Source organism: Protobothrops mucrosquamatus, unplaced genomic scaffold, assembly GCF_001527695.2.
Source record: "Protobothrops mucrosquamatus isolate PMUCROS unplaced genomic scaffold, P.Mucros_1.0 scaffold149, whole genome shotgun sequence".
In the NCBI taxonomy this organism is placed as follows: domain Eukaryota; kingdom Metazoa; phylum Chordata; class Lepidosauria; order Squamata; family Viperidae; genus Protobothrops; species Protobothrops mucrosquamatus.
Window position 1 is genome coordinate 575,239 of NW_015386514.1, and position 19,040 is coordinate 594,278.

A 19,040-nucleotide genomic window follows, 5' to 3' on the forward strand; every position below is an offset into this window, starting at 1 on the left:
CCAGTGCTGCTACGATCTCTGGATCCTAACCATTGTCCTTAAAACAAACCTGGAATCAGCAATGTTTAATTTTCCCTCTTGCAAATAAACCAAAGCACTTAAAGGAATAGAAAAAAGATAAAACTGTTTCACTCAGAGAGAAATGAAGTATGATTTATGCTACTATAGACTTAAATGGAGCTATTCTGAGCTTATGAAAATTATGAAGTGAAATGATACATCTTAAAATGAATATATTTTGGTCACAAGAGCTAATATCTAGCTTTGCTGATGTGGCAAAAGATTATTCATCGCTATTCATAAAGGTTTAGAACATGAGGTACAACAGAGACTCACTGTGTGACATTTATTTATAGGTCATAGAAAACACTGGAAATATACAGTTTTATGAAGTGATCAGATAAAATTATTAATTTTATACTTTTGAGGTTTGGCTGGAATTAAGTAGAATAAAATTTGAGACATGACCAAAGAATTACTATCAGAATACAATAAAGGTCATTAATATGAAAGGCTTAATTGAAGAATTAAATCAAATATTTTATCACAATCTACCTAAGGAATTTGTCCTAGGATTTAATATTGCAAAAGAGATGTGTGTAAATGACTTTAAAAGGTCAACTTACTGATATCTCAAGCTGTATTTATATGTATGGCTAAAGATGGGAGCAGCGTATCCAGAAGCATAGATATTTTTCAAGTATTTTTCTTCTTTTCAGATATATACCTCAGATATGTACAAGGGGTTTGGATAGGACTAATTTAGCAATAAAAGGGAAATTAACTGGGGAATGACACCCCATCCCCATTATGATTTAATGTCATCCATAATGTAAAAGCATTTGATCATCACATATACATTTACCCACTCAGTTCTTAATCCCAAATATTCTGATCAGCCACTTAAATGGGACTAAAATTCTAAGATGGGCTGACTTGGTTGGATTTTTAAAAGAATTATTTCATTTGACAAAAACTGCTTTATGTAACAGTAACTGATTCGTTTTTTCCTTGGCCACAAATTTTCCATTTTGAAATGGACACATAGAAAAAAACCTAAACCATTCTAGTTAGGATATAATCTGTAAAAGATATTTTGGTTCTATACCCAAAGAAAAGAAACTTATGAGTACACCTAGAATTAGAACACAGATATGAATTCAGGGAGGGGAAAAAACAACAGTACATGAATTTAAGAAAATAAATCTTGTTATTCCAATCTTTCCCGTTATGATTATTTCATAATTAATATAAAATATTATTTCCCACTCTTTGCAAGATCCCTGTCTTACAGAAAGAAATTTAACTAAAATTGAAAGCCACTGTCCTTTATGTTAGAATTTTTGTTATTTCCACTTAGAACGTTTAGAGCAAATTTAGCAATGGCAACATTTATGTCCAGTAATTAAATAAAGGACATTATTCACAATTCAGAAATAAAAGAAAACATTAACAACCTGTAGTTTCCAGTGTTCTGCCTACAATGGTAAGTTTCAATTATACAAAAAAGATATTAAAAAATACAATTTGTAGGATCATATAAAATGAAGATTCATGAGATTTGAGCACTTTTTATGTTTAGGTCATTGGCACCAGCGCATACTGTCAGTTATGATGCAAAGGAGAAATGAGAATTTCCCATTACAGATACACCCCTCCCGACTCTCCAAAAAAGCAAAATGTGTATGCATTAGGGAACTGTGCAATTATTATTTTAACCCCATGATCTAACTCGATCCAGATAGTAAGTAAAAAGAAAAAGAATGAACGGATTTCACATTCAAGTTTTCTACATATTATGTCTCTATATAAAAACCTGTGAATACACATACATATCATATACACACAGACATCGTCTCATATACATATACATAGGCTCCGCTCCTTCTCAGAACAACCATGTGCCATGTGAAAATCTACCAACAAATTTTTAAGGCTGCAACAAGGACATTGGTTTAAGCAAGATCATATACCTCCATGTCATGATCTGTCACACGGACCGAATCCAATTCTGCAAAATTACTAGGTTTCAATAACTTAGGTATCAGCATATAAAAGCAATTCCAGAAACAATCATTAAAAGGATTTTTTTTTGTTTTGTTTTCAATTGACTTCTACTATTTAAATTACCAGTCACCAAAAGAAACTATGGATAACATTAATCTAAACTAACATGCATCAGAACATTTTGATTTGTTGCATCCCTTGATTTCCTCATCTTCTCGATTGCTCGATGCAAATCCCTTTGTTGCACTGGGCGAATTTCATCATCATCGTTGCTGGAAGAAAAAAACAGGAAAAAGTTAAAAAGCACAGTTAATAAAATAAAAGAGACAAGAGTACTATGTATCATGCACTATTTAGGAATAATCTAGAGCAGGGGTCCCCAACCTATGGTCTGCAGCCCGGGACTGGGCTGTGGGCTCTTGGCCAGTAGGCCACAGAAACGGCTGGCCGGTGCGCGCACGCGTGGGCATGATTTTCCCCCACTCGCGCTAGCGCCTGCAGTGCTGTTTGCGCATGCATGCAAGTGCAAACGGGAATGCTAGTGTGGGGTGGGTGCCTGCAGCCTGTTTGCGCATGCGGTGTTAGCCCAGGCAGTTTGAGTGGCCCATTTGCGCATGCGTGAACAGGCCACTGGCCACTGTGGGGGGTGCACGGCCATTCACGCATGTGCACGGCACCAGTGCATGCCACATGCATGAATGGGGCTGCTAGCACCACGCCAGTGTGCGTGGCCCCGTGCACGTGCACCAATTTTGAAGCTGCTTTCCTTCCTTCTGGTCCTCGAGTCCAGAAAGGTTGGAGACCTCTGATCTCGAGGTATGAAACTTGCTTCAAATTCCAACTAAAACATTCAAAATTTTGAATGTGAAATAGTTGTTCCCACATTCAAATCAATGATTTTTGAAAGCATTTTTGACCATTTCAGAATTGTTTTGAGGTATTTCAAAATAATTTAAAGCGGATATTTGCATATTTAAAATTCTATGCAACATCGTATGTGGTATTAATTTAACTCTCACTTCTCCAGATGCAACAAGACATACAAATTTGTCATGAATTAAGAGCACATCCATCTTGCTACATAAAGTAAGAAAACAGGAAGGAATCCCCTCCCGAATCTTCCAAACAGTTCAGCCAATGTTTAGGCTATGAGAATCCATTCCTGTAAAAAAAAACAAAAAAAAAACCAACAGCAAAATTGGCTCCTAGATATCAAGTCTTCTGTGGTATTAAGAAGAAGTACCTGTCTTCACATGCAGTATTTACATATTCCCTGACACACAGCAGTGCAGCATCGCGGCACATTTCTTTCAAGTCACTTCCTGAAAACCCATCAGTTTCTTTAGCAACCTCCAGGAGATCCACATGCCTGTCCACCTGTTAGCAAAGAAAAAAAAAAAGCACATACAAGAGCCATATAATTAACATAAACAATAAGGAATATACTGAAATAGAATCAAAGAATTTGTCATGCTTTTGTTAAAAAAAATACTTTGGTTTGGACTTTGATTTATCAGATAGTTATTTATGGAAATTCAAAAATGACCAGAACCGTTATATTAATTAACAAATCTCCATATATTATATCTGAACATGACATTTTGGTTATTGATGGGCACCTTATAATTTTGGCAATTACTAATAACGATAGTCAAATGGCTCTGATAAATTTTTATGTCCCAACTGGCGATAAACTAGATATTTTGCATAATTGTTCTGCAAGTTGTTTTTATTTACAAGAGATAATATATGTAATCCTTAATGATTGATAACTAAGCGATTGTTCCAAGATACGATGGACTCCCCTCCAAAAGCTACTTACAACGCAGTTGCAGAGTTCCAATGGCTGTACAACGATGACGCCCCCCCCCGGTCACATGACTATATTTCAGGCACTTGGCAACCAGCTCACCTTTACAATTGTGGAGCACATGAGCTTTTGTGATCATGTGACTGCAGGATGCTGAAACTGGTTGTAAATGCTAGCGGTTGCCAAGCACCCAAATTTTGACTGGGGGATTGGTACAATGGCCATAACAGCAAATGCAAGTCTTAAGTTTTTTTGTCCAAGGCTATTGTAACTTTGAGCCATTATTAAATGAACAGTCGTAAGGTGGGGAACTACCTTTATAGTTTTTCATATCGTTAATCACTTTGTTGAATGGATGACCATATAAAATGAGTAAATACATACAAAAAATTATGGTAAGCAGATGGTAAAAACTGAACCAAAGTTGCTATAATATGCGGATAACATGAAAGGTCTCTAGTGATATTTTTGAAGGTTGTCTAGCAATATGGTAAGTATTATGGATGCGCAATAAATTGGAATAAATTAACATTTTAGCAATACGCAATAAGATTTCTAAAAATATATTGTTATTCGGCAAAATTTTGTTAAAATCCAGGTTTGGATAAAACAGCCAGAATTTTATCTTAATTGAGTTATTACAGAGGACAAAAACCTCCATGATATGAGAGCTGGCACAAACTACTTGTCTACAACCAAGTTGTAGGAATAGAAAATAATTTATTTTAAGTGCAAAAATGACCAACTTACATTTTCATTTTTCAAAATAAGTTTTAAGATGGCTTCCCTCTGTTTTAGTGCCTTTAAATGAAAAGAAAGGTGATATTGGTATAAAATAATAATAATGATCCAACCTTTTTAAAGTGATAATCTTACAATTATTATGATGCATTTTAAAAACTTGATACTACTCTGCTATAGATTCCTTGTCGTACCACTGGATCTTCCAGAGAAGGGGCTGATGATCGAAGATAGTTTCAATCATCAAATGCAAGTACTTCTCAAGCAAATGTTATTATTCTCCCACATCAACAGCACCCAGGATCTATATTCTCTCCTCTTTGTTTCTGAAAGAAGCACTCCTGAGACAATAAATCCTTTGATAACAGGGATTCATGGAAGGTAGTTGAAGGTTATTTGGGAGAAGTCAGTCAGAAATTGAGTCTGGAGCAGCAATAACTGCTTCCAGAAAAACACAACCAAATACAGCTAATTTCTCAGCATACACACACGCGCGCGCGCACACACACACACACACACACACACACACACACAGTCTTTCCAAAACCTCCTTAAGTACAAATAAATGGCAAACAAAATACAAATTGAAAAGTTAAAATAAACAGCAAGATACCACCAAGCAATTTTAATACAGATTATAAAGAACAGAAAATTGAATAAAAAATTTAAAACTTATTCCAGACAAGGCCGATGAATTTCTGATGAGCAAGAAATTGATTGAGTCAAGAGGTAAATACAGTAGCTGCTCTTAAATAATGTTATAATTTTACTACTAAAATAAAATTGAAGCTTTATAAAATTTCCCTTTTAAATATCCAGTCTGGAAAATCCCCCCCCCCCAACTCCATTTCCAGCTTTCTGGAGAAATCAGGTATGACAACTTTCTGATTTGTCATATCCTCTAAAACAGGGGTCCTCAAACCCCCGTTTGCGGACCGGATATCAGTCTTCAGCCTGTTGGGAATCAGGCTGCACAAGCAGCGGGCATGCAAACCTTCATTTGCGCATTCTCAGAATCTAGGTTGTGCATGCAAAACCATCAATGCCCCCCTTCCCACTGCCAGTCCATGGATCCAGAAAGGTTGAGGACCGCTGCTCTAAATGGTTTTTGGAAAGTGCATGAAACTTACAACTCAAGCAAAACTCCACAGGCATGACAGGAATTCCAATCTCAAACATAACAGTTATTAGGTCCCATCTTCACTGCATAATACAGGTAGTCCTCGACTTACGACCCTAATTGAGCCCGTTTATGTTGCTGAGACATTTGTTAAGTGAGTTTTGCCTCATTTTATGATTTTTCTGGCCACAGTTGTTAAGTGAATCATTACAGTTAAGATAGTAACCCAGTTGTTAAGTGAATCTGGCTTCCCCGTTGACTTTGTCAAAAGGTCACAAAAGGTGATCACATGACCCCAGGACACTGCAACCGTCATAAATATGAACCAGTTGCCAAGCATCTGAATTTTGATCACATGACCCTGGGGATGCTGCAATGCTCATAAATGTGAAAAGCCACCATAAGTCACTTTGTTCAGTGCCGTTGTAACTTTGAATGGTCACTAAATGAACTGTTGTAAGTCAAGGACTACCTATAGTGGGTTTCGGAAGTGTCTTAGTTTTAAACCCCCATGTAGCTCAGATGCAGGATTATTACTCTCTTCCCTGTGAAATCATCAAGGAACAACCCACGATACCTCTTATCACCTTAAGAAAATATGGATAGCACAGAAATAGGAGGGGAACATGCTAGGTAAATTGCCCAAATTTTGGTATGCCATTTTCAAGAAATCCTGTTTGTTCTCTCCATGAAACAGCATTTCATCATAAGTAGCTTGTGTTTGTGCATTTGGCTAAATATTTTGTTTTTCTTTGTGATAAACTACCTTGGAAACTTAGTATGACATAGTATTAAGATACTAGGAAACCATGAGTCCTTTCTTAGGCACCAAGCAAGTTGGATGATCTTGGGCCAGTCACTTTTTCTTTAGGAAGAAGGCAATGGCAAACATTTTAACCAACTTACAGGTTGATTGATATGAAATCTTGTAGGCATTCTTCTCATAATGGCAGTGTCAAGATCCTGAGGGCGATTGGTAGCTCCCATCACTATCACCTAAATGTAATGTATGACAAGGAACAGTTATTCTTGATGAAATACATGAATATTGACATATCATGTTTCACGAGCAAGTGGCCCTAGTTTTTAAAGAATGTTTTCCCCATTAATATAATCAGCACATAATATATCTGAATCTGAATAAACCTCTGGGTTTTTAAGTTTCTCTAGAAAAGCCCACTTACAATTGAGAAGCATTACAAAATGATGTTTATAAATACTGACTCCAAAGTACATGATTACAACTGCATATAAAATATGTCGGAGTACAAAATTAGTAATGTTGCTACTATCTTCATATGGAAATAAAACTGATTTAAGAAACTGTTGATCAATTGTTTATAGCTCTAGATTTTCACCTCCAAATTAATTTGATAGTGACAGAAATTGAACTTTTATTCATCCTGAATTTAACTAAAGCTTGTTTGAACAACATCAAACAATTAGAATCTATTATTAGATTTAAAGAGTTTTAGTCATACAAAAGCAGTTCCAAACCAAAATAAAGACCTCCTTTTGCTTAATATTAAAAATGTCACTATTATTTTAAAATTATCCTACTCCTTTCTCAAACCAAGAGAATTCAAAATCTGCAGAGTACTGAAATGTAAGTTAACTTGTTCATTCATGAAAAAGAGAATACTCTTATTCTATTTTTTAAAGATTTTTCTACAGTTTTTGACCATCATTTAAGGCATCTTTATTTTGTATGCTGTACAGTATGTAGTAGACAATGTACAAAATAAATAGGATAAATATTTGGACCACAGAATAAAATGTATCATGTTCAAAGTAGTCCAGAAATGTTACTTATTACTCTACATCACGGGTGTCAAACTCGCCGCGTCACGTCGCGACCTTTTTTGCATTGCTGGAGCTGGGGTGGGCGCAGCTCCGTATGATGCAACCGGCCCACGGGCCGGCAGTTTGACACCCCTGCTCTACATGCTATTTGAGAGTATACACATACAGAGGCATCATCTAGAGATGGAAAAAACTCCCCAAATGAAAAGGGAGTTATTATTTAGTGCACCTGCACTTCTCATGAAATGGTTAGAAGTAAAGAAACAGGGTTCTTAGATGTATAAATTCACTGCCATTTAAGGCTTCCTATCACTAGATTAGATTGGGTGGAAAAAGTTTTTAAAAAGTAGTTTGCAATCCGTCTTCTCTTTGAAAAGCTGGCTGGATGTCTCTTTCCCTATTTCACTGTGACTTTCAGCCAATTGCACCGTTTTGTGGTGAGAAAATAATCATGCCAAGGTGCTTAACTGGAGAAACTACAGAGATATTGATCTCAACTGAATCAGGTAGGTTTAACCAGAATAAGACAAGACTTTCTTCTGGGCACAACTAATCCAAGCAAGAATACGAAACTAAAAATATGAAATATGACAGCAGACCTTAGTCTGTAAAAAGTTGCAAATTCCTGCTACACAGTATGATGTAGGCTTATAATGTTGAACTGGCACCTAGGAGACCAAGTTCTAACCCTTAGCCATGGGTGACTTTGGACAATATGGTCTCTCAGCATAACCTCATAGGGTTGTTCTTGTGGAAAAAAGTTAAAGGAAGAAATACTATGTAGAGTATATTGATCTCCTGAAGGAAAGGAATAAATGAATAAACCATCTTTTTCTGCTTCCATTTCTCAAGCTGACATTTTTTATTCGCTGCACTGCTTGATCGTAAATGCCTACAACTGTGCATCGAAGCAATGAAAAGTACATTTTTATAAGCATTGCATGAATGTATCAATAAAAATAATTTGCTACTTACTTGGCAATTAAAATCAGTGTCTAGACCATCCCAGAGACTCATGAATTGGGCTTTCATCATAGCTGTGGCCTCATGATCAGAACTCGAACGACTTCGTAGAAAAGAATCTGAATTTAACAAAACAAAAAAAATGATTTGAGTAGAACTTGTATTTCTAGAGTATGAAGTTGTATGTGTTGCATAATGAATTAATCGAGGTGCATGCATTAACTGAGAAAATAGGGGACACATAAGATGATATGCAAGATAACATCATATGTGGTTAACAGGAGTGCTGGACTAGGTTTCTGAAACAACAGTTCTTGGCTCTTCTAGTAAATGGAAGAAATTTCCAGAATCAGATTATGATGCAACCAAGAAGGGTGGATGCCCCATGCACTTTTTTCAGTTGGTTGTTGGTTATCTATTGTCTATCAGTTTCTAGGAGTCTTATAAAAAAAATGCTGAACTTGGAGACCTGGTTTTGATAATTTCAATTCTTAAACAACAATACAGTTCAAGATCCTTAGACATAAATTAGTAATACCTTAATTGGATTGGTTAACAGCTCCTCCTGTTTTATATATTTTATATATTTAAAACAGGACATATCAACTAGAGGCATTATGATAAAAGCATTTTTTGTATCTGTTAATAGGTATTATTTAGACAAAAAGTCTAAAACATTGGGCACGCTGTGGTCTCTGTATATAGTAACATAACTAATTCTATTATTAGCCAATACAAATATTCAAAATCATAAAAATATACCTACTGAACATTGCTGTTATTGTTTTTTTAAGATTTATAACAATATTTGCAGCTTTAGATCTTCCTTAAAATAAAAATCTCATCAATTTAAAGTAATAAATGTCATATATCTACTGAGAAGCATGACATCTACTCCCCCCCCAAACAGTAATATCCTTATTATAGCCCATCTCTTTATTGAAAATAAATCAATAAAAATCCTTTGTCAAAACAAAGTATGCAAATGTATAAAATCCCTAAATAAAGTTGTGTAAAATTGGTATGAAGATGGTAGAGGACAGGAAGGCCTGGAGGAACATTGTCCATGGGGTCGCGATGGGTTGGACATGACTTCGCAACTAACAACAACAAAATTGGTATAACATGAAAGAGTTGGAGGATGGGTTCACAGCATCTGGAAATCTACCTTAAAATACAGCTTCACGGCTGGCTTGTTTTGAAACCACTATCCAGTATTATTTCATAGAACTTGGGTATTTGCAGAAGTGTCCACTCAAAGTGGAACTTGCTCATCTGATGAAAACAAAAGGTAAGGCTGGGTGCAGTTCTTGTCTCCTTCCTCAGGGACATCCTGAGCCTGAGGTAAGGGCTGGCCCCATCCCTGTTAGTGTTCATGAAGACCAGGAAGAGTCAGTCTGATTTAAGCAATATGTAATATCTGAAGATATATATGCATGTATTCCAGCTGAGATATATCTGATCTCATCACTCACCCAAGGAATCCAGCTAGGAACAGATATTAGTTGTTAATGTACACTTAAGAAGAAAATTAAAAGATAATATGAAAGGGGACAGACTTTTTATACCAGGGGTCCCCAACCTCTGGGGCATAGCCCACTACCAGGCCATGGCCTATTTGGAATTGGGCCACGTGAATGGCTGGCCGGAGCGCACGCAAAGCTCAACTTGCGCGAGGGGCGGTCCAGCGGGCAATCATGTGTGTGCACGCTGGCCCACTACTCATGCACGCCTGCACGCTGCTCCACAGCCCAGTTCTCCTCTCCCCCTCCCCCAGCAAGACCACCAAGCCGCAAAGGTTAGGGACTGTTGTTTTATATTAACTGTAATGAGAAAGAAACCTCTTTTTTTTGGTTATAGAATTAGGCTTTTCCCAGTGATATGCCTTTTAGTTAAGTATTATATTACTGGGATTTAAGCAATAAGTATCACATCTAACTTTACATGTTATCTGAGTTAAAAACTAAACGTGCCCATGCTAAATGTAGAGTCAGTCTGGTGTAGTGGTTAGGGTGATGGCCTTGAAACCAGGAGACCGTGAATTCTAGCCCCCTCTTAGGCATGAAAGCTAACAGGGTGACTTTGGGCCAGACTCTTTCAGCCCAACCCACCTCACACAGTTGTTGTTGTGGGAAATAGGAGGGGGAAGCATTATGTATGTTCACTGCCAAGTTATTTATAAAAATAATAAAAATGGGATAAAATAAATGTGTTTTTAAAAAAATATCTATATATCTAACCCAAGATTTTGAATTTCATGGTGGATATATGCTAATTCTGAAGGGATGAGAAAATGATGCTGCTGTACCCATTACATGAATCCAAATAGACAAAGAAAAGGTCTTTATTTTTTCTTTAAATATTAAATATATATATAAAATTATAGCAATATAACACTGCTGTTTCAAATTAAACGGTGTCCTCCCTTAAAAAAACCCCAAAAGATCCTATAAAGATGCCTATTGTTTTGCTACTGATAATTCTAAATACTATTGATCTCACATGAGCAAACTATGAAAGTTTTAAAAATGTGAATGTAATATTTTCAAATATGTAGAAAATTTCACTTTACCTATTTCATCAATAAAGATGATAGAGGGTTGAAGTTTTATAGCAAGAGAAAAAACAGCCGCTGCCAGCTTCTGGGATTCGCCATACCATTTATCTGTTAATGTTGAGGGCTGAAGATTAATAAAACGGCAACCAGCTTCCTTTGCTGTAGCTTTAGCAATCAAGGTTTTACCACAACCTGGAGGGCCATATAGCAGCACTCCTGAAAACCCAAACACATTGTTAATTAATTTATTGCCATTCTACATGGGAAAATATAATATCTGTATTTTATACATGCTGCGGTTAATAAAACTCTTTGCAAAGTCTCCACATCAGCATTATTGTTTACAAGCTGCTCTCCTATGCCATAAAATCCTGACATTTATCTGCCCATTAATTTATTACAATGAGCACAATCTCAGAGGAACAGAAATAAGCTATATAGGCACAAAAATACTCATGTGGTGAAAATGTACTGATTCTGAATTTTGAGCTAGGCACAGCTTAGTAGAATTTCCTCCTGTATAAAGATACACAGGATATGCAGAGAAGGATCTTATTTACCCAAATTAAATATTTTATTCATGCTGAAATTATTTTAAGGTTCTACACCGTCATTTGCTACTTATTTTATATTGCTACCCTTTAAGCCATCCTATAAATTTTATTCTAAATTGAAGAATGAAATATTAAGCAATATTACAAAACTACATATACTTAAATGTATACATTTAGCTGGAATGAATGATTTGGAAGAAAATCTCTACTTTCTCCATGTCTAAATTAATCTTCCATGGAAGTTTATTATAAATGGGACAAGTTCAATGATCTTTCTAAGTTTTTTTTGTAAAACTGGATTTTTTTTTATACAACTTGAGCTTTTGTCCTTGAGGAATTCTATTATGGTAAGGTTTTCTTTTAAAAAGATAATTTGGACTTCTTCATATTACCTTTTGGTGGTTGCAGAAGTCTTGAGTTTTGAAATAGATGTTTTTTTCTGATTGGCAAAATGACTGTGTCCTTCAGGTCTGTAATAACGTCATCTAAGCCTGCGATATCATTCCATGTTACCTAAAGCACAAATATAAGATTAAAAAAATTACTGAGCTGGCATCAGTTAAACAGCTATAATCTCAAATTAGGGATAAAGATGAAAGTTATATTGAATCTTAAAGCCACTTGTATATTAACCATATATCTCACCAAACAAGAAAAATAAAACAAAATATATCCCAGAGATTGTGACTTTACTCTCTTGATGCTGGGTTAAGTTACGTTAGTCTTGAGATTTGAATGCATTTATATAATACAATGAGGGGAAAAAATATTTGATCCCCTGCTGATGTTGTACATTTGCCAACTGACAACAAAATGATTAGTCTATAATTTTAATGGTAGGTTTATTTTAACAGTGAGAGACAGAATAACAAAAATATCCAGAAAAATGCATTTGTTATTATTCATCTCTCATTGTTAAAATAAACCTACCATTAAAATTATAGACTGATCATTTCTTTGTCAGTGGGCAAACGTACAAAATCAGCAGGGGGTCAAATAGTTTTTCTCCTCACTGTATACCATGTGATTATTTTTGCTTTTTTACTGATTCTGAAGAAAAGTATTTTGATCCTTGATCTAAGAAATAGAGATGATGTTGGCCTTAAGCAGTATGGCAGGAGAGCACTAATAAATAAGTCTTCTTACTAGTACAAATTTACCATTAATAATAAACAACCTAGTTTTAATATCCTACCTGCTCTTTTAATATTGATAAGTATTATACATAGAAATGAAAACTCTAAGATATTTTTATACTATATCTACAGTACATCCAAGAATGTAAAATGCTTTATATGTAGCAGCATTATTTAGCATATGAGAACATGACGGAAGAGAAGTAAACATAAACACAGTCCAGGTAATTATAAGTAAAACTTCTATGGGGTTATGGCAGTGGCCTCATAACTGGATGTCGTGGGCAAACTTGCACAATATGTTTTACAGTCTGCCTGTCAGCACCATAACTGCAACAAGGGGAATCTTTCCATTTCCACTGATATAGGGCTGAAAGCACTTCTTCCAATATCACACCTAATTCTATTCAATTTCAACCAGACAAAACAAGGAAGGTCAAAACCAGGTGGTTTGGTAGAGGGATCACTAATGGTCAGGTCATAAGAAGGCATCTTGGACCTTTCCTTTCTCCAGGCACTCTTGGGGTTAAACTGGATAGATATTAAGTGAATGGCTGTTTTGCAATCTTGCCTATGAGATTTCAATCTTGAGATGGGCATGCAAAAACAAACAAACAAAAATTTATATTGCACATAAATTTGCAATATGCCTAATTACAACAATATAAGGTTTTTTCCCCAAAGAAACACCATACTGATATTTTCAGTGTGCTAATTTTTAGGTACCTGAGTGCTTGGTGCTTACAGCCAGCGCTTGAAATAATCTTATTTGAGCATGATATAGCGTGATACAACATACAATGAGTTAACCTACGAACAAGATGAAATTACCATAACTCAGTCTTTAAGTGTACAAAGAGAACTTTGAATACTATTTTTAACAAGCACCAATTTTTAACTTCATGTAAAACTGCATAAATTCACTGAAGTAACACTCTTGATGCAATGTTAAAATAAGTTACCACATTAAAAAAAGTCCATAATCATGCATATTAGTCAAGAAAAAGTTAAAATTGGATAATGATCAATTCTGATATTTATTGAATGTAAAAACAGTCATTACAGAATTTTGTTCCCTATCTCATACCATGCTTAGCTGCAGATGCATAGGGAGTTTTTTTTTTTTTGCTCCAATATCTGAAAATAGTCATTATGTATTAGTTCTATCAAATATTTCAGGTTTTTGAATTGTGTGTGGGATTACTAGCACTATCATTAACTTATTAAGATGCTGTCTATATTGAGAGAATGGGAAAAAAGAAATTGGTCCCGGAAGTTTGGACCTGTATAACTGTACTACTTGGAATAAAAAGCTGAAACACGTCTGTCTCACAATGTCCATATACTCCAGAAAGTAAGAAAATTCAATTAAAATACAGTTCCACTATGAATACATGTGTATCCACATGAACATTTTGTCCTGAAACATAAGAATAAGAGAAATAACACTTACATGCATACTAAGAGGATCCACCAGATGTGCAGCAATGCTCATCTCATATTCAGAAAGCTTAACATTTTTCACACCTATTTGCTTCATCAACTTTTCTGCCTGTTATAGAAGAGCCAGAGTTCAGCAATATGGCCTCATTTGATCTTTTCAAATAATGTTAGAAAGGGGAAGGCTGCTATTAAGGAATGCGAATATTCTGTTAATTGTGAATTAGGAATCTGAAAAAAGAATGCCCCCATTTTCATTTGTTTGAATGTACCATCTCTTTACTGAAAATAAAGCCAGCTTGTTGTTAATAACAATACTTCAGGGTGTCTCTCCAGGATAATCAAAGGTTATTCAAATGCATTTTAATCTTTGCCTTAATACCTTTTCAACAATAGAGAATGTTCCATTTTAGCATAGCTACTTGAACCATAATTCATAAACATTATGGGTAGTCCTTAGATTACCTTCATTTGTTCATTCAGCGAATATTCAAAGATACGGTGGTGCTGAATGAGGAACACTTACAACTGGCCCTTTACATTCTTTACATCACATAATCATGATTTCATATGTTCCCTGCTGGCTTTCTACAAGCAAAGTCAATAGAGAAGCCAGCAAGCACTATAATGTAAAGGCTTCACTTTACGATGTTATTGGAGGCTGTCATTGCTAAGAGACGCAGTTATGTGGACAGCATCTTAGAAACTTTTTCAAAATATGCAAACAACTTTCAGAATGATATACTCATTACCGGGGAAGAGAAAATTATTCTCTAGATATAAAGATCTGTGATGAAAAAACAAAGAACATTTCCACAGGCAACATTCTATAAGTGGGTTTTGTAAAACAACAGGCCCTAGTGAGTCTTCATTAATTTCATATACAAAAAAAAAAAAAGCTAGTAGAGGGAGATGTAGTTTTTCAAGGCATTCTATCTCAATATAACAATTATTTCCATGCAAAGGGTACAGGGAGGTCTTTCAATTTGTTTATTAATGTAGATCACACATGCTGCTTAAAACAATAGCTTGGTTCTATTATTTTAGAACTTTACCAGAATTATGAACAAAAGATTGTGTTAGCTTTAAAGCATAATTTTATACAGGTCTACTCAGAAGTCAACACCACTGAGTTCAATAACATTTCTCTATTTCATGAAAGGACAGCTTTTCAGGGGCTAAAGAATGATATTTATTTCTCCCCCACTGCAGTAGCTTGAGGACTAATGCAGAGAGAGCAGCAACCCAGTAATTTAACTCTCTCTGAAAGAAAGAAAAGCTTGTGATTATGTCTATTTTCTGGGTTGAGGGATTGATATTTTAAGAGGAATTTTTGGGTGCCCAAATTTTCCATATGTTATTCACAAAGTCATGGCTTGTAACTTGAACTATGTTATTTGGCAAGCGTCTACTTGACAAATTTTTAAAAATGTGTGAACTGAATTTCTTCTATGCATGTATATATTTGTTGTATCTTTAATTCATTATTTGATTATTTTTATACCTTGTGAAATTTGTTTTTATTCAGTTGCACAACCCGAGTCATAAGGTGAGGATGCTGAGCAAGGTTAGCAAGCTGGCAAGTAAACAAATGAAAAGGCTTGTTCGAAATGCAAACTTAATCCATTGGTTTCTCATTCTGAACTCAGCGGCTCAATAATAATGTTAGCTTTCTGTTCCTTATTTATATAACATTTATATTTAAAGTATTTTATTACCTGTTTTTGAGCTTCTACTTTTTGCTTCCTTGTTGGATCAATTGCATCTACCATCCATTTAATTGTAAAATAGGTCACAGCACCAAATATTGTTAAGCGGAAAATTAAACCAACAACTTCATTCCGAGTTAGAGGACGAGAAAATGTTTCAGCATGTACCATTGTGCGCGTTTCACTATACCAAATAATGGAGGAAAGAAAATCAGTGTGCATTCTTAGAAAGGAAGCTTTGAAGTGTTGTAATTTTTGGTACATGGTATATATTAATATACTTGATACATTACCAACCTCCTGCTAATTCATACACAAGATGGTTAAGATTTTTTTCATATGTAAGAAGAGTGAGACTTCACATATAAGAGATTTCGTACACAAGATGGATGTTAATTCCGTTCCTTGTAGAGATAAAGAAATGGATAATTTGTTATCACTCAATATTTCTCAATGACCAAATCAAAAAGGGAAAGCATTTTTTTTAAATGGAACATATTAACTGGAAAACAATATTCAGAGGAAGCATCATACATGCCTTTATTTGTTATTAGCAACTCACTTGATAGTAGTCAAAACCAGTAAGGATCAGTTTTACAAACTGACTTAAAATACTAGATTTAAACATACTATGAATGTGCAGAATATTCCATACACAGCACAGCTGGTTTTTCAATGGGAGACTGGGGCAATACATTGGCTATTGGTACTGGCCACTCTGGAACTCTAATCCTTATTGCTAAAACAGTTGCATTAAGGAATAGGCACATAGACCAATTCACTGGCCCTTGCAGCTGAAGGGAAGCAGGGAAAAGAATACAGAGGGGCAGGGGGAAGGAAGGAAGATACTATTAGATTGCTATTAGCTGATTTGACAAGTTGGACCAGAGAAAAAGGTTGGTAAGATACTGGGCTTCATTATCAGGTATGTTTGGCTGGATATAAAGCAAGACATGGGCAGTTTAGTTTTTGGAGTAGGCTAAAGATCAGAACAAGTTCTTTTTTTAATCTGTATTCATTAACTTTCATTGCATTTTATCCTTATTATTGCAAACTACCTAGAATTTCTATAACACAGTAGTACACACATACTAAAATTAAGTAAATCAAAACTAAGCTTGGGGCATAGTAGACTAGCACAGAGGTCAAATGGGTATCTGGCTGTGTATGATGCACACCAACCTCACTCTGCACCATAAAATCACTCTAGTAGCACTGTGGAACAAGTTTCAGCCAAACCCATAACAAGTAAAACATTTGGTTTTATTTCTTCCAAACTACAGCAAATGCAAAATAACAGGGCATACTTTTTCTTTCCATGTGTACTCTAAAATGTGCCATTTCTTATCATTTTAGTTAGTTTCCCAATTTCTTATTCTCCCTCAAAAAGAGTTTCAAAACTACATTCAGGGAAGCAGCTTATCAAATATGACCAGCAGACTATAAGGAAGGCCTCCCTTGTATGCAGCATATCAGCAATGGGCTGAGGCTGTATGAAGGAGTTATAAATTTTGGAACAAGCTTCTTTTGAGGTAAATGTCCCTGACCTTTCACAGAGCCATAAAAACCTGGCTTTTTGTTATATATAGGATTAAGTGGTTAGATGAACTTGTTCTGTTGTGAGAGCATATACAGTTTCAGCTATATGTTTATTTGGTCTTCTTTCTATCCATTAATTTTGTCTTTATTTTGTATGATGTGCACTGTCCAGAGTCACAATTTATGAGTGGGACAACCTTATATACTATCTGTCTATCTGTCAAATATACGTTTGCTAAAGGGAAGATTCTTAATTTTTTAACCAAAACTGCCATACAAAGACCATGGACAGAAAGAATCTCATTTATATGATCTAATTATTCTTCCAGCCTGCTTCAGAGTGCAAATTCTTTACCCAGTTACCTGCAGACCTTATTCCAACATCCTGCAAGTCTGGCAGGCCAAACATGCAATCTGCCATACATCAAGGTTCTTTATTGTTTCACAACTTTCTCCTTAGAAGCTTGAAAAAGGTAGGAGTATGCTATTGTCAGCTTAAAGTGCTTGCTTAAAACATTACCATATGATGCTATCAAGCCAAGTTATCTCTCTATTTCCTGAAAGCAACCATTCTACCCAGCTATCCAACCATTTTCTAAAGACGTTGGCTTTGCTTCGCCTTTCTCTGAATTGTTTTCATTTTCACTCATGGTGGCAAACCCTATCCATTTTACGAATCAGCACCCGAAAAGGAGCATCGTACCTATCTGTCTGGCAACTGACCTCAATGCTACAACTGCATAGGAATTAGTATCAACATGAAGAGGGAGCGGTTGGGAAAAGTTAAAGAGTCAAGACTGGCTCTTCGCTTCTGGGTTATAGGTGAGGTGTAAGACAACGCAGTGCACCCTAGACTTTAGAGAAAATCTACGAACAGTTTTAATTCAGTCTTTGCAGACAACTTTAGGACGGGCTTATGAGTAGGCGGGGAAAACCAAGTTAATGATTAGGCGTGGTACTAACCAACAAAACTGGGACTCCGCACAACCCTATTTAATAAAACAAGAGCCAAGCGGGGCACATGGAGACGACGGGGGAAGAAAAGATCATTATTTCACCCCTCCCCCGAAAACACGAGGGGAAATGGAGCAGTCACCTTCTTTTTCCCAAAGCTTTCAGGACTTCTCGGCTGCTCCCAAAGGCTGTGAACAGCGGCGCGAAGCAGGAAAGCCCAGGCACCCTCTCCAACCCGCTGGCCAAAACGCTCCTGCAGAAATACCCCGCCACCGAACTGAATGGAAAGCGAAAGAAAGCCTCGAGGTGACCTTCCGTGTCAGTCCTTCGGACGCCGCTACCTTCTCCGCACCGGTGCGACGGAAAGGATCGAGGCGCGTAAAAGGCGTGCGCCGGAGGGGGAGGGGAGCAGCGCGCGAAAATCCTCGAGTGGAGGAAACGGCCATTCCCGGCAGGCGTCGCGTGGGTGTTGGGCCGACGCTCAATATCCTCCCCTCGGACGCCGCGCCTCTATCGTAAGGTTCCGCTTAAGGAGGAAGGGGGAATGTTTTCCTTGTAACCCTGGCCGGGGGGGTCTCGCATCGAGAGTTTGCTTTCTTCATCTTGCGGAAAGGAGGGCAAGACAGTCTAGCTGGGCCTCAAAAAGTTTGCCCTCCGAGAGTCAGATATTGAGCTCAGGACAGCTCCAATTTAGCTTGCACATAATA

At 36.3% G+C, this 19,040-nt stretch overlaps 1 protein-coding gene across 1 annotated transcript; it reads right to left on the minus strand.

The window, feature by feature from the left end:
- Positions 1-1,696: 1,696 nt before the first annotated feature.
- On the minus strand, positions 1,697-18,727 carry ATAD1 (ATPase family AAA domain containing 1). Its single transcript, XM_015813263.1, has 11 exons — positions 18,476-18,727; positions 16,138-16,244; positions 15,850-16,024; positions 14,145-14,243; positions 11,948-12,068; positions 11,017-11,217; positions 8,457-8,563; positions 6,585-6,674; positions 4,568-4,618; positions 3,251-3,384; positions 1,697-2,279 (listed from the first exon to the last, which is right to left on the minus strand). Exons 3-11 carry the CDS (start codon positions 16,009-16,011, stop codon positions 2,159-2,161), a joined length of 1,086 nt encoding a protein of 361 aa, XP_015668749.1. The 5' UTR covers positions 16,012-16,024; positions 16,138-16,244; positions 18,476-18,727; the 3' UTR covers positions 1,697-2,158.
- Between the last annotated feature and the right edge of the window lie 313 nt (positions 18,728-19,040).

Coding starts and splice junctions, on each gene's coding strand:
- ATAD1 (XM_015813263.1), bottom strand. CDS start 16,011: ATGGTACATGCTGAAACATTTTCTCGTCCTCTAACTCGGAATGAAGTT. Junction 4,619..6,584: donor GATTTCATATCAATCAACCT/GTAAGTTGGTTA, acceptor TTTCATTTAAAG/GCACTAAAACAGAGGGAAGC. Junction 2,280..3,250: donor AATACTGCATGTGAAGACAG/GTACTTCTTCTT, acceptor TTTTTCTTCCAG/CAACGATGATGATGAAATTC.